General features: G+C 40.7%; 1 protein-coding gene across 1 annotated transcript; it reads left to right on the forward strand.

The window, feature by feature from the left end:
• Window positions 1-532: 532 nt before the first annotated feature.
• On the forward strand, window positions 533-16328 carry LOC115279702 (ATP-dependent RNA helicase DDX19B). The gene is made up of 8 exons (XM_029924222.1): window positions 533-727; window positions 7945-7993; window positions 8880-8933; window positions 9636-9771; window positions 10083-10175; window positions 12923-13025; window positions 13581-13695; window positions 16147-16328. Exons 1-8 carry the CDS (start codon window positions 671-673, stop codon window positions 16326-16328), a joined length of 789 nt encoding a protein of 262 aa, XP_029780082.1. The 5' UTR covers window positions 533-670.
• Window positions 16329-16330: the final 2 nt, after the last annotated feature.

Genomic DNA, 16330 nt, shown 5'->3' on the forward strand with positions numbered 1-16330 from the left:
CCCCACAGAAATTGACAGAAATTGTGTCCTTCAGACACAAACCTCCTTGCTCTTTCTTGTTTCGATCCTCTACCTGGAACACATTTCCCTAGCACCTTCCTTGAGGCTTTTTGAAGGTGTAGTTCTTGTAGTCTGCCGGACAAATTTTTAACCAAATGGCGTTTGACATGGCCGATTCCCAACACCTGGGCACTGAAATGACCAACCTGAAGAAGATATGCTTGTTTCAATGTGCATTTTGGTGACTCCTGTACCTGTAATGGTTCTGTTTTGACACATTCCATCTATACGAGCTGCTGTGTCAGCATGCTGGGAGGGAAGGTGGTTTTCCTCGTGGGATGGAGAGCCAATTGGCAGAAGTTTATGTGTTTTCAGGCAACTACCTACCACAGTCTGTGTTTCCGGACGTTAGATAAGAAAATGTGAGCTTAACAGGGGTAAGGGTGAGGGTCCGAAGGCGGCGGAAGCTGCAGCCGGTGTGGGCGAGGGGCGAGCGGGACTCCTACGTCACTGCGGCGCGCCGCTTCCGGTCCCCAGCTCCGGAGCGAATGACTTCCCCCGCTGTGGGGCAGGAGCGGGGCTTGCTGCGATCCCCCAGAGCCCACGATCGCATCTCCCCAGCCAGCGAGTCCGCCAGCACCAGACAGAGTCCCACCCGGCGCCTGGGGCCATGGCCACTGACTCATGGGCCCTGGCGGTGGATGAACAGGAGGCGGCGGCGGAGTCGGTGAGTTATCTTCAGCCGTAAAAGGGTTAGGGGTCAGTTTGGGCCGATGATCAGTTCCCCTGGAAAGACACTCGCTACTTTGGTCAGGATGGGTATAGAGTGAGTGGACGGATGGAGCCAGGCAGGACTCTGAACTGGCTTTGTTTAACCATCCGCCTCCTGGGTTACATAAGAGCAGGCGAGTGCTTTCAGGGATAAAGAGCCCAGCCGCCTGTCCGTCTTCCCTGAATCAAGACTGATTGTAGACTGCACTCCCCCCGCTACCCAACCCGCAACCTTGGATTATAATCACCTTTGTGTCATTCTCCATCTCTGGATTCTGAACTTCCTGAGCTCTGGGACCGTGGTTTACTTATCTTTGTGTGCCTCCTCATCTTACTTGGTGATAATGAATGATCGCCTTATTAGGCCCAGCAGTCAGTAAACCATCTTCTGATCACTTCAACTTTGTTCTGGGCCTCATGTACAGTAAACAAGATATGAGTTAAACGAGACTATGTAGAATTAATTATTCCCCCTCAAACACTCTTAAGTTCTGATAGAGCTTTGAACCTACTTGTTGGTATTTATTTCTGTGACTCTCTTGAGAACAGGGACTTTGTATTGGTTTTTTTTTTTTATAACTGACAAAAATTTATATCCACATAATTCAGAGCCAAATAGTTTTAAAAACTGGTTCCACCACCACATTTTTTCCTCCCCATACACAATTAATAGTTCTCTTGAAACTGATTTGCATCATTGACTTCCTTGTTCCCTAAATAGCATGTTTTGCTAGTTCTTGAATTTTCAGTTTTAGGTATGTACCGATTGTGATTCTTTCCTCCATCCTCCTTTCTCCACTACACATGCACAGTTTCCCGTTCCCTACCTTTTCATTATAATTTTAGTTAGATCAGTATTTCATGTTTATATTATTAGTAACTTATGAATACTTTTACTTTCCTCTAAAACTTTTTCTTTTTCCTTGGAATTTAAATTGCTTTGCAGTTTTTCTTCATGTTCTTTGTGCTTATCACTAACTCAACCCCAAGCTCTGCTAAAATCTAAGATGATCTCAGGATGTTCAGGCACATTAAGTATTCTGTTAATTTAATTTCCCCCAGGTCTTTTAGCCTCTTTCATTTTGGACTAGTTCTCCCTGTGTTAAGGACAGAAGTTGTTTTGGGATCTGGATGAAAACAGGACAGATTTCCCTTGAGCTTCATTCTGGGGATTCACTCCTCTTGTCTTGTATCCCCTCTCTTCCTCTTTCTTGATTTGGTGGAGCCAGCCATCAGCTTTCTGGAGGTGTATGGGAAGTAAGTATTTTTAAGATACTGTGGTATTTCTGGAAATATCTTATTTTGCCCTATCACTTGGATAATATGGCTAGATGTAGAACTGTAGGTTGGAAATTAATTTCCTACCAAATTTTATTAAAATTTTTTGTAATATTTTATTTTTGGGAGAGAGAGAGAGAGCACGAGCAGGGGAGGGTCAGAGAGAGAGGGAGACACAGAATCTGAAGACTGGCTCCAGGCTCTGAGCTAGCTGTCAGCACAGAGCCTGATGTAGGGCTTGAACCCACAAACCGTGAAATCATGACCTGAGCCGAAGTGGGATGTTCAACTGACTGAGCCACCCAGGCGCCCCTAATTTCCTACCAAATTTTAAAAGCATTTATCATTGCCTTTTAGATTTTTTTTACTAGTTATTGAGATTTCTGAGACCATTCTAATTCCTGATGTGACCTGTAAGCTTGAAGAATCTTCTATTTGTCTCCAGTATTCCAAAAATTCATGATAATAAGTCTTGGTATGGATCTGTTTGCATTCATTTTGCTGGGCACTGGGTGGGTCCTCTCAATATGGAAAATTCTTGTCCTTAAGTTATGAGAAATTTTCTTGAAAATTTTCATTGTTGATGTCTCCCCTTTTTCTTCATGTCCTCTTTCAAGAATTCTTTCTGGTTGACTGTTGGATCTCTTGGATTGGCCCTCCGTAAAGTTTTTGTTTGTTTAAAAAGTAATTTTTAATGTTTATTTTTGAGAGAGAGCGCGCAAGAGAGCAGAGAAGAGGCAGAGAGAGAGGGAGACACAGAATCTGAGGCAGGCTTCAGGCTTTGAGCTGTCAGCACAGAGCCTGATTCGGGACTCCAACTCAAAAACTGTGAGAACATGACCTCATCTGAAGTCAGAAGCTTAACCAGCTAAGCCACCCAGACACCCTGGCCCTCTAAAGTTTTTAAGTCAAGTTTACTGAGATATAATTTACATAGTAAAACTTACCCATGTTTTGTGAATTTTGACAAAGGCATCCAGTTGTGTAGCCATGCCCACAATCAGGATATGGAACATTTCCACCACCTCCAAAAAGTTTCCTCAGACTTTAGTCATTCCGTTCTCCCCATCCATCTCTGGCAACTGCTGACTTGTTTTCTGTCTCTTTAGATTTATCTATTCTGGACATTTTATAAAAGCAGAATTATACAATACGTGGTCTGCTGTGTCTGTCTACTTTCATTTAGCATAATGTTTTCAGGGCTTATTCATGTTCAGTAGGTGTGCATACTTCATTCCTTTTTATTGCCAAAAAATATTACGTTGTCTAGATATATCCTGTTCTGTCTATCCATTCATCAGTGTCCACTGATGAGCATTTGGATTGTTTCTAGTTTTTGGTTACTTTGAATAATGCTGGCTGTGATCATTCATGTACAAGCTTTTGTGTGAACACATATTTTCAATTCTCTTGGGTGTACACCTAGAAGTGGCATATAATAACTCTATGTTTACCTTTTGAGGAACTGTCAGGATTTTTTCCAAAGTGGCTGCACCATTGTATCATCCTTAAAATGATTCTTTTCTTTTTTCTTTAGTTTATTAATTTATTTTGAGAGAGTGAGTGAGTGTGTACAGGAGAGAGGCAATGAGTGAGGGGGAGAATCCCAAGCAGGCTCTGTGCTGTCAGTGCAGAGTGCGAGGTGGAACTTGACCTCACAAACTGTGAGATCGTGACCTGGGCTGAAAGAGTCAAAGGCATAGCTGACTGAGTCACCCAGGTGCCCCTAAAATTATTTCCCATGAGATTAATATTATCTATGAGAGGCACCATGTGTAGAGATTAAAACCTTAGCTTTTGGAGTGCGTGGGTGGCTTAGTCAGTTAACCGTCTGGTTCAGGTTATGTGGGTTTGAGCCCCAATGGGGCTCTGTGCTGACATTGCACAGCCTGATTGGGATTCTGTTTCTCTCTCTCTCTCTTTTCTCTTTCTCTGTCCCTCCCCCACTATCTCTCACTCTCAAAATAAAATAAACTTAAAAAACAAAACAAAACCAAAAACAAAACCTTAGCCTTTATAGCCGGACAGACTTGGATTTGTAATCTGGATCCATCATTTACTAGTTATGTGATCTTGGGCAAATTGCTTAACCAGAAAGGTTAAGTGCCTCAGTTTCCACATCTGTAAAATGGAGATAATCATACTACCTCATTGACTTATGACCATGCCTACTACAAGTGCTACATGCGTAACAGCCACTGTTGTCTTTATCTGTAATTCACAGTTTCTTTGCAGGAATCTTTTAAATTACTTGTCCGTATTGTATGGGTTGGTTAGTTGAACCTGGATAAGGCTTGTGAATCTACTTAACCATGCACAGGTAAATTAGATCACAATATTCTAACACTGAGCAAATGAGCAAAGACACCTCTGTTACCTCTGCCTATGGAACTCCCACTGAGGACCCCACAGGTCCTGTGTGACATAGGTGACAGTGATGTGTATAGTACAAGGTTACTGTATTTTAAATATTCATTAAGCTTCATTCCTTATTTATTTTAGATATGAAAAGCTGGATTCGGGGCGCCTGGGTGGCTCAGTCAGTTAAGCATCTGGCTTCGGCTCAGGTCATGATCTCTCGGTCCATGGGTTTGAGCCCCGCATTGGGCTCTGTGCTGACAGCTCAGAGCCTGGAGCCTGTTTCAGATTCTGTGTCTCCCTCTCTCTCTGACCCTCCCCTGCTCACGCTGTCCTTCTCTGTCTCTCAAAAATAAATAAAAAACATTTAAAAAATAAAAAGCTAGATTCTATTTATATTTATTTCCTTGCTCCTCGGTGGCTCCTCTCTGTTCCGTTGGAGAGTTCTTTTCAGTTTAGAGGAGGGCAAACAGATTAGAAAACTGATGAGTATGACTAAGTCCTCTACTTCACCATTTTGCCAAAGACAATCCCCATTCAGTATAATTCATTTACCATTAAATCTTTCTTTTTCTGTCTCAAGAATCCTTTCTCAAGTGCTTTTGAATAAAATGCAATGTGTAACTGTATAATTTGCAATTATTTTAACACATCTTAAAAACTAAAATAATAAAGGCATTGAAAGAATGTGGATCTTACAAAGTGGATGTTTTTGCTTTTTTGCCTTTTGGTTAATTTCAAAATGGTTTATGATGAATTTGCATGAGAAAATGGTTTCTCCCTTTTGGTCCAAGTAAACAGAGCAAAGGAAGGTATCTAACCTAACTGTATTTTTTTATTTTACTAAAAATTACTTTTAATGTTTATTTTTGAGAGAGAGAAAGAGAGAGAGAGAGACAGAATGCGAGCAGGGGAGGACTAGAGAGAGAGGGAGACATAGAATTTGAAGCAGGCTTCAGGCTCTGAGCTGTCAGTACAGAGCCCCATGTAGGACTCGAACTCATGTACCGCAAGAGCATGACCTGAGCTGAAGTTGGCCACTTAACCAACTGAGCCTCCCAGGCGCCCCTACACTAACTGTATTTTTAATATAAGTTTCAGTGCTCAGTTCACTGACACTGCACTGGGTAATACAAACTTCACTGTCTTGCTTTATAGGCTTTGAGGTCCTTATAACCAAATGAGGGCTGAGATGGCTTTTTTTTTTTAATGTTATTTGTTTACTCTTTGAGAGAGAGCACACAAGTGGGAGAGGGGCAGAGAGAGAGGGCCAGAGAAAAATCCTTCTGTGGGGCTCAATCTCACGACTCGTACGATAACGACCGAGCGAATTCCAGAGTGGGACGCTGAACCAACTGAGCTACCCAGGCGCCCCCTGGATAGGTTTTCAGATTCTGCTGGAACCTCTCCAGAGTCCTGTGTAGTTTCACTTACATGTTGCTACCAACTTTTCCCATACATTGCATTTCAGTTAGTTTAACTGTTTATTTACTTTGTTAACTTCAGTTTGACAATATATCAGCAAGAGAAGGGTTTGTTCTTTTTATCATTGATAATTAAAATGCTTTAATAGATGTTTCTAATACTTACCTCATTTGTACCTCAGCCCTATCATTTGTTTTAGCTAGCATTTTCCACCCTCGGAGTGAGTGCTATTAACCTACAGTTTAAATATTGCCAGTAAATCAGGCAGTCCGTGTCTCTGCCCCTGCCCCCCAATCTCTATCCCTCTCCCTCTCCACAGCCCTGGATACTACACTTAAACTCGGTTTGTTGGCAGGGTGTGGAGGAGTGCTTTAGAGAAGATGAAAATATATTGAATGCCTGCTGTATACTGTATGCTACACTGGTTGCTTCATATTGTCAGTGTGTTTGCTATCCTATGGGGTTAATGAAGGATTTTTACTGCTTTATGACAATTTCCTTTTTTGCCAATTTCTTTTCTTACCAGTCCCTCCAGTGTGCCCCCCCCTTACTTCTCCATCCCCTAACACTAAAGCATACAGAGCCACCAGAAACTACCTTTTCAGTTAGCAACAGCAGAGAAGTGAGGCTCTTCCATCCCAACTAACCACCCATCAAAATAAACAACTGTTTCATTCCTCTCTTGCCTTTCCCCTTTCTTGGACTTAGAGGAAAGACAGAATGAACTTCAAAACATAAAGAATTGCTGGTGTAGGTGGTGCTTTAAGAAACCGCCATTTTGGGGGCACCTGGGTGGCTCAGTCGATTTGAGTGTCTGAATTTGGCTCAGGTCATGATCTTATGGTTCGTGAGTTGGAGACCCGAGTTAGGCTCTGTGCTGACAGCTCAGAGTCTGGAGCCTTCAGATTCTCTCTCTCTCTCTCTCTGCCTTGCCCCTGATCACACTTTGTCTCTCTCTCTCTCTCTTGCAAATATAAATAAACATTTAAAAAAATAGCCATTTTCATTCTTTCACTCTTCACTAGATGATGTCGTAAGCCCCCTTAATATTTTATGGTTAGGGCACCTGCTTTCTGCTAGATACAAGGATCAATTAAAAATATTCCTGTCTTTAAGATATTTTCTTGTCGCCCCCCCACCCCAGCTTTTACTGAGGTTTAATTGACAAATAAAAGGGTATTTTCATTGAGGAGATAAGTCCTGCCAGGATATGCCTAATTTACAGTGTTTGTTCAAAGTCCTAATAATTCTTTCTTTGAATTCTTTGCTTTTTCCTTCCTTTGTATTCCCTCCTCACATGGCTAGGTATCTTGATTATACAGTGTGCCATGATGCCCCAGGCTGTTTTCAGTTTAAAATATCAGATTCCAGGGGCACCTGGGTCACTCAGTCAGTTAAGCGTCCAACTTTGGCTCAGGTCATAATCTTGTGGTTTGTGGGTTCAAGCCCCGTCCATGTTGGGCTCTGTGCTGATAGCTCTCAGAGCCTGGAGCCTGCTTTGGATTCTGTGTCTCCCTCTCTCTGCCCCTCCCCCACTCGTGCTCGCTTTGTCTCTCTCAAAAATAAATAAACATTAAAAAATAGACATGTACCAGACTTCGAGCACAAGGCAGGCTTGAATGTGAGGATGCATGTTGGCATGTTGTGGTCCTGTGGCTCAGACATACCTTACAACACAACTGATGCCTACCCACGGATGCTTTCATTGCCGCCCTCCCACCTTGATGTTCTCTGTCTGAAGTGTGACCGCATTTTCCAGTATTTCTTAAATTCTCCTGTTGTTTGGAATACAAGAGAATGACAACTCAAGTGGTATTCTGAGAGAGTCTTTGTAACCAGGGCCTTCAGCAAACGCACAAATTATCATTCTCTCTAGGGACTGTAATTAGGAGGTGTAGATTTTGAGCTGTTGTATAACCAGTTTTTTTTCGATTGCTGTATTTATGGGATATTTTGTTTATTCGCACTCATTTAGTCAACAAAAGGAGCCCAGCAGAACAACCTAATGAAGAAGTGTTGCGAGTGGCTCATTTCTCCCCAGCTTCATTGGGAAGGCTCTGTTTTTTAAAAATCTTCCTGACACTTTCCCCCCCCTCCATATTCTCCATTTAGTTGAGCAACTTACATCTTAAGGAAGAGAAAATCAAACCAGATGCCAATGGTGAGTAAAAGCTAGTTTGAAAGCAAATGTGATTTTCCTTTACTATTTCTGCTGTGACAAAACAACTGTCTGGAAAAAAATTATACATGTACCAGGCAGGGGGCTGACAGATACTGGCAGCTGTTTGGGGAATTAAACTGGATTGTTTTGCTTTGTATTGTGCTTAAGATAAGCCTGAGGATGCCTGATTGACTTGTAAATGATCCAATATATTGCTGTCCATGAGAATACTGCCAAAGATTATTATTTTTTTTTTCAAAATATTCCTCAATCTGAGATGAGATAAAGTATGAGCCCCCTGAGAACCTACTGTCGTTATCCTAAAATAATATCTACCAAAAATCCATTAAATTTTTGTTGATGTACTTAAAATTACTGGTGGGGTGAAGGGAATAGGAACATTTACTTTATTCCAAACTTACTTACAATCTTTCTCTATATATTTTTTCATAACTACAACATTGTTTGACTATACACTTCTATTAATCAATAGTTTATATACATAGAATCCTAATGGCGTTATAGTGTTCATATATTAATGAAATGTGATTTCCTCTTTTGAACATCAAGGTGGTTTGTGATCATTGCCTGCTGTGATCATCTTTCTATAACATTTCAGAAATACTGATATGAGGGAAAGTCACATTAATGTTTAAAGTGTGGTGAGAGGACTTGGAATAGGAAAGAATTGAAATATAAGCAACATTGTTTCATACTTTTGTTTATTTAGGAACAATAAAGTGTTTTTATCTGTGGCTGGGTTTCCTCATTTATTTTTCTGCTCCCCAGGCCTTTACATTTCTAGTGTCTCATAGAATTTGAATTGTCTCAACTGTTGGGTTATGGGATGTGATACTGAATGACGGCCAATTTGTGTCTGATAAAGGTGCTGTTGTCAACACCAGTGCTAATTCAGAGAAGGCAGATGAAGAAGAGAAAGGTAACAGCCTAGAGCTATACCCATGAGGTTCTATAGTCTTAAGAGAATAGATTGTTATACGGCTTCGTTTTTATGCCCAACTTGGTTTGACTTTAGTGGGAGTCACACTGCTAATAAAAGTTCAACATAAGTGTTGAAGGAATCTCATTGTTTACATTTTAGGGAGATTTTATTTTGAACCACTGATGGACTTCAGCAGGAAATAGTCCTTGAATGATTATCTTGTACAGGGTATTATAAAAGAAATTTTAAGTTGCATTCCATTGTCTAATAAAGTTAAATGATACTGGGACACATCAAACATAGATAACAAGATAGAAAGTTTATATGATATCAAGTTACAAACTATTAATTTCTGGGGGTTTTTTTTCATTGTGACATGTTTGTTAAGCTAATACTTTTTAATTTTCCACTGAGCACAAATTGGGGAGTAAATACTTGGGTATACATAAGAAGAGTAGATAACCTCTAGAAAGGAAGGTTATTTGGAGTAGATCCTGGAGAGGCCTATGAAGCCCGACTGCATGACAAAGTCCTAGCACAAATAACATGCTTCCGCTGAAAATGCCTGTGGCAAGTACATTCAGATGAACTCACGGCGGATTTCATGGCCTTTTAAAATTGCTCTCAAAAAGAGAAATTAAAAATAAAATAAATAATAAAAAGTAAAGTAAAATTCTTTTATCTTTTTTTCCCCGACAGAGGACAGAGCGGCCCAGTCCTTACTCAACAAGCTGATCCGAAGCAACCTCGTCGACAACACGAACCAAGTGGAAGTCCTGCAGCGGGACCCAAACTCCCCGCTCTACTCAGTGAAGTCCTTCGAGGAGCTTCGGCTGTCAGTATCTGTTTACTTTCTGACTCTCCCGTGTGTTCAGATAGAGATCTTTGTCCTACTGTATATGTTTTTTTCCATCACAGCAGAACATTTTTAGCTAACACAAGTTTAATAAAAGAATTTAGCTGCTTTTGACTATTAAGTAAAATTGCCAGGTAATGTGAATTGTGCTCAGTTTCGCACAATTCAAGTATTGTTAGTTGTAAATAAACTATGTGTAACAACAGTAAGAGAAAAAGAAATCCCTCAGATATTTGGCTTCTTTCCTCAACTGAAGAGATGGTGACTTTCATCTTTAACTGTTTTCCTAGGAAACCACAGCTTCTCCAGGGAGTCTATGCCATGGGCTTCAACCGTCCGTCCAAGATCCAAGAGAATGCATTGCCTTTGATGCTTGCTGAGCCGTATGTGTCCTGATACAACTCTATCCCATTTTAAATTTTCCATTTTTTAAAAATTCTTTTATTTCTTAAAACTCTACTAGTAATTCATGCTTATTTTAGAAAAGCTAGAAAACAAGGAAAAATAAAAATCATCTGTAATCTGCCCCCTTACTAACATTTAGAGACTTTTAGACATTTTTTACGTAAACTTACATATCTATACCTATACTTTTTTTTGGTAATGTTTATTTATTTTTGAGAGAGAGAGAGTGAGAGCAGGGGAGGGGCAGAGAGAGGGAGACACAGAATCTGAAGCAGGCTCTAGGCTCTGAGTTGTCAGCATAGAACCTGACACGGGGCCCAAACCCATGAACTGCAAGATCATGAACCGAACCAAGTTGAATGTTTAACCAACTGAGCCACCAGGTACCCTAGATGTCCAACTCTTGATCTCAGTTCAGGTCATGAAGTCAGGGTTTTGAGTTCAGCCCCACATTGGGCTGTGCACTGGGCATGAAGCCTGCTTAAAAAAATAATAAAATAAATAAATAAAAGTAAATAGGAATGTATTTTCTTAACGTTTTCTTTGTTCTATTTCATAATAGTGACATTTTTCATGATGAATAATGTTGCTTTTTAGCCTGATGCTTTGAATATACTTAAAGATGAATAAATGGAATATTTGTTTCACATTGGTCATTTGTGTTTAGGTCTTTTTTTTTAATGTTTATTTATTTAGTAAAAGAGAGAGAGAGAGAGAGAACAGGGAAGGGGCAGAGAGAGGAGAGAATCCCAAGTAGGCTCCACAGTGTCAGGTCAGAGCCCAATGTAGGGCTCAAACTCACAAACCGTGAGATCGTGATCTGAACCAAAGTCAGACACTTAACTGACTAAGCCGCCCAGGTTTCCCTAGAGATCTCAATGCTTTCATAGGTGCTTAATTTTTAGATCATCAATGTTAGAAGAGACCTGAGAGAACTACCTAGTACTATTCATGCAGGTATACAACAGATACTATTGTAGACACGGATACATTAGTAAACAAAGCAGACCCAAATTCTTGTCTTATATAAGGAGCTTAGTTTGGAGTATAGATCATTTATTTTTATTAAAAATAAATAAAATATACAGTATATAGCATGTTAAAAGATAGTAAGTTTTGAATGTAATTAATGCCATTGAATTGTTTGTTTAAATGTAATTAATGCCACTGAATTTAAAAAGTTGTTGTTAAAAAAAGGTGACAGGGTGCCTGGGTGGCTCAGTTGGTTAATAATCCGATTTTGGCTCAGGTCATGATCTTATGGTTCGTGAGTTCGAGCCCTACTTTGGGGTCTCTGCTGTCAGCACAGAGCCTGCTTAGGATCCTTTGTCCCCTTCTCTCTGTCCCTCCTCCACTCATTCTCCCCCCCATAAATAAACGTAAATAAAATACATAAAAATTAAAAAGGTGACAAATGCTAAGGAGAAAAACAGAGCATAGTAAGGGAGATCAGGACTACCAAGGAAATGGATTGCAGTTTCCCCCCAACTTTACATTATGAAAATTGTCAAACTTAAAGTTGAAAAGATTTTATAGTGAACACCCATATGGCCACCATCTAGATTCTGTCACTAACATTTTACTAAACTTTATCATATATCTATCCACCAATACATCATTCTTTTTTTATTAAAACAAATTGTTTTATTTTATTTATTTATTTTTATAATAGTTCATTGTCAAATTGGTTTCCATATAACACCCAGTGCTTCTCCCCATAGGTGCCCCCCACCATGACCATCACCCCCTTCCCCTGTCTCCCTCCCCCTTCAACCCTCGGTTCGTTTTCAGTATTCAGTAGTCTCTCATGGTTTGTGTCCCTCTCTCTCCCCAACTCTCTTTCCCCTTCCCCTCCCTATGGACCTCTGTTAGGTTTCTCCTATTAGACCTATGAGTGCATCATTCTTTAAGGCATTTCAAGGTAGGTTACAATTCTAATTGAGTGTTTAGTGTTGGAGCTCATCAAGTAAATGCTGTGTGAGCAAAGTCTTGAAGGAGGAGAGTGGACATGCTGTCGCCCCAGGCAGAGGATGGCCAGTGCCGACACCTTGGGATGGGGGTGTGGCTGGCATGCTTTGGGGCAACACTGAGGCCTCTGTGGTGGAGTAGGTGAATAAGGGAGCAGGTAGTAAGGAGCTGAGAGCAGAGAACCACTAGGGAGCCAGATTGTAACACAGGATTTTCACTTTTATTCTGAATGAAATGAGGAGCGACTGGAAGACTTTTGAGCAGAGGAGTGACATAAGGGGTCTCACGTTTTAAAAGAATCACTGGCTGCTGTGTCAAGAATGAAAGGTGTAGGGGCGCCTGGGTGGCTCAGTCGGTTAAGCATCCGGCTTCGGCTCAGATCAGATCTCACGGTTCGTGGGTTCAAGCCCCGCGTCGGGCTCTGTGCTGACAGCTAGCCTCAGAGCCTGGAGCCTGTTTCAGATTCTGTATCTCCCCCTCTCTCTGACCCTCCCCTGCTCGCACTGTCTCTCTCTGTCTCTCAAAAATAAATAAAAAGCAATAAAAAATATTAAAAAAAAAAAAGAATGAAAGGTGTAGAGTATGCTTTGAATCCCACCAGTCCTCTCTCTGGTGCTTTGTGTTTATGGAGCTAGGATGTGTAACTCCGCTGCAGAAATCAGAGCCTCCTTCCATAAACTAAGCCTTATTCTGCATTGTTATTAACTAAGAGGATACTTGAGATTTATGCTCCTAAACAGTTTGTTTTCTTGTGCAGCCCACAGAACTTAATTGCCCAGTCTCAGTCTGGCACTGGTAAAACAGCTGCCTTCGTGTTGGCCATGCTCAGCCAAGTAGAACCTGCAAATAGATACCCCCAGGTAAGGGCTTGGTAAATTTGGATTTTCTGCTAACGTGTAGCTAGAAAATACATTCAATGGAATAAAAGCCAAGGTGCTCATTACTTTTTACACAATCGAGAGCCCCTTGTGGAGCACAAACAATATGGCTGGTCTCCCAGTAGCTGCACACATCCTGTTACCTCTCCGTGGTTTGCCGGTTCTGGGACACCGCTGACAGACTTGGCTCATTTACCTGCAGGAAAAACCTCCTCCATCTACAACTATCATCCTTTGGAAAGTTCTGAGAACTTTCTAAGTGAGTGAAAAGGAAGCTAATCTCCAACTGGAATTTCAGATCCTTGCTCATATGTGGGATTTTGTATTCCTGTGGCCAATAGCTATTTTCAGGGGTCTTTATCCAGCCAGAGTTCTGACCCTTAAGAAATCTAGCTTATGACTTTTCAGCCTAAAGGGTCAGATGGTGTGCACTTTTATTTACATACCCTTCTTCAGCGTTAGCTGGAGGGATAAGTAAGTCCTGCTGGTAGGTCCCCACTGTCCTTGAGATCTCACTGTGCACTCTTTCCCTGCCAGTGTCTGTGCCTCTCCCCAACTTACGAGCTTGCGCTGCAAACAGGAAAAGTGATTGAACAGATGGGAAAATTCTACCCTGAACTGAAGCTAGCTTATGCTGTCCGAGGCAATAAATGTGAGTATGAATATGTGATTCTAATTCATTAGGCTAACCACTTCTATTTTATTTAAAAGTTTATTTATTTTGAGAGAGAGGGAGCGCACACAAAAGTGGGGGAGGGGCAGGGAGCGAGAAGGAGGAAGAGAATCCCAAGCAAGCTCTGCACTGCCACGGGGCTCAAACTCATGAACCATGAGATCATGACCTGAGCTGAAGTAGGACACCTAACCAACTGAGAGGTACCTATGTGCCCCTGACAACTTGCATTTAAAAAATTTCAAATTATATGCAATAATTGAAATAATAAAGATAACACATGTGCCCTTTAAGTACATTTGAAAACTCAACACTTTGCCATATATCTGTATGTGTGTGTGTTTTGGGAGGAACCATTTGAAAGTATACTGCAGACATTGTGGATCTTTATTCCTAAATACCTGAGCACGCATCTCATGGTAAGGACATTCGTCAGCATAGCCACAAAACCCTTATCACAAGAGAATTAACAAATTCTCTAATAACTGGTATCTAGTCCATTTTTATTTTTCCCCTAAAGTGTTTCTTTCTGGCTGCTTTGTTTTTGAACCAAGATCGAATTGGTGAGTATGCACTGCATTTGGTATTGTTGTTATGTTTCTTTTTTTTAAAAGTTTTATTTATTTTTGAGAGACAGAGGGAGACAGCATGAGCAAGGGAGGGTCAGAGAGAGGGGGAGGTACAGAATCCGAAGCAGGCTCCAGGCTCTGAGCTAGCTGTCAGCAAAGAGCCTGATGCGGGGCTCAAACCCACTAACTGTGAGATCATGACCTGAGCCGAAGCCGGACGCTCAACCCACTGAGCCACCCAGGCGTCCCTCTTATGTTTCTTTTAATCTAGAATAGTCCCTCCATCTTCTCCCCTAGTACATTTGACTTTTTTAACAGACTAGACCAGTTGCTTATAGAATTATGCACATTCTGGATTTAATTGCCTAATTTCTTTTTAATGTCATTAGAAGAACAAAAGTGTTCTAGAATATGAACAATCAACTCTGGCATTTCATTAATTGATTATAATCAACATACAGTGTTATATTAGTTTCAGGTATACAATATAATGATTCAACAAATCCTTTTTTTTTAAGTTTATTTATTTTTGAGGGAGAGCACACAAGTGAGGGAGAGGCAGAGAAAAGGGAGGAGAGAGAGAGAGAAAATTCCAATGGGGCGCTCAAACTCACAAACTCTGAGATTATGACCTGAGCCAAGGTCAGACACTTAACCAACCAAATCACCCAGGCACTCCTATGATTCAACAATTCTCTATTTTTCTCAGTGCTTAAATGGATTAAATGTGAAAGGTAATTCCCTTTATCTATTTCACCCTCCTCCACTCACCCCACCTTTGGCAAACATCAGTTCTCTGTATTTAAGAGTTTGGTTTTTGTTTAGAGCTTATGTTTATTCTTTTTTTTTTTCTTTATTCATGTTTCCTATCTTTGTTTTACAACAAATTAGCAATGTTTAAGTAATTTAAAAAATCTTGTTGAATGTTTGGCTAAGTCCTGTGAATCTTTAAACTGTGACTCGCAGAAATATACTCAGCATACAATGTCCTCATACCAACTTGAAATTGCTTCTAGAAAGTAAGTAAGATTATAAAGTTTAGTGGAAGATGATCATAAGACATTTACCATTTTTCAATTTGGGTTGAAGTTAGAATGGAAAAGGAGTCAGAATAACTTTTATGGCAGGCAGTAATTGGTTTAACAGAAGTAAGAAGGTACATTTTTTGGCTTTGAATTGACTCAACATTCACATTAGGGGAAAATTTTGGCTGTTTAGAGGAAGCTTATATGTGTCTGGTCAAGATTGTAATTAAAGAACTAAAAATTATAAGTGCTATCTAATTCAAACTGAAGATCCAAATCTTGTAAGTTTCAGACTGCACATAGTCAAGAACATGCTATGGTCCACCAAGCCTTGTCTGCAAAAGCACTTAATCTAATAGAGACAGTTTGTGTTTCTTTGAGAAAGTAAAGCCTTTCATGATGAATCCTGTTTACTGACCCTGACAGAGAGTGTGGAAAGACAACCGGCTTGTTTGATGTAGATGCTAGGGTAGCTGAGGGGCAGAGTGCACTGGAGAGAGTGCTGTGAAAGTCTGCCTGGGAGAAGTGCCGTCCTGGCTGGGGGAACGATGTTGACGGAGAAGAAATAACTACAGATCCCCCTTGGAAAAGAACCGATGACTACAGAAAATGGAAAAGAACTCTACTGAAGAGGCTTTCATCTTTTCACCATTTATATCCTTACCTTATCTTTTCAGCATTATTAAATACTGTTAGTGAAATCATAACCTTTCCTTAAAACACTAGAGTAAATATCTAAACAGTTGCATTAAAATACATCATACCTTTAGATTTTCTCAGAGAAGAAAGTAGGCTTTACCATGGAAATACCCACAGAAAACATCTTGTCTCCACAGTGGAAAGAGGTCAGAAGATCAGTGAACACATTGTCATTGGCACCCCTGGGACTGTTCTGGACTGGTGCGCCAAGCTCAAGTTCATTGACCCTAAGAAGATCAAGGTGTTTGTTCTGGATGAGGCTGACGTGATGATAGCTACTCAGGGCCACCAAGACCAGAGCATCCGCATCCAGAGGTAGGA

This window comes from Suricata suricatta, chromosome 16 (genome assembly GCF_006229205.1).
Source record: "Suricata suricatta isolate VVHF042 chromosome 16, meerkat_22Aug2017_6uvM2_HiC, whole genome shotgun sequence".
Taxonomy (NCBI): Eukaryota; Metazoa; Chordata; class Mammalia; order Carnivora; family Herpestidae; genus Suricata; species Suricata suricatta.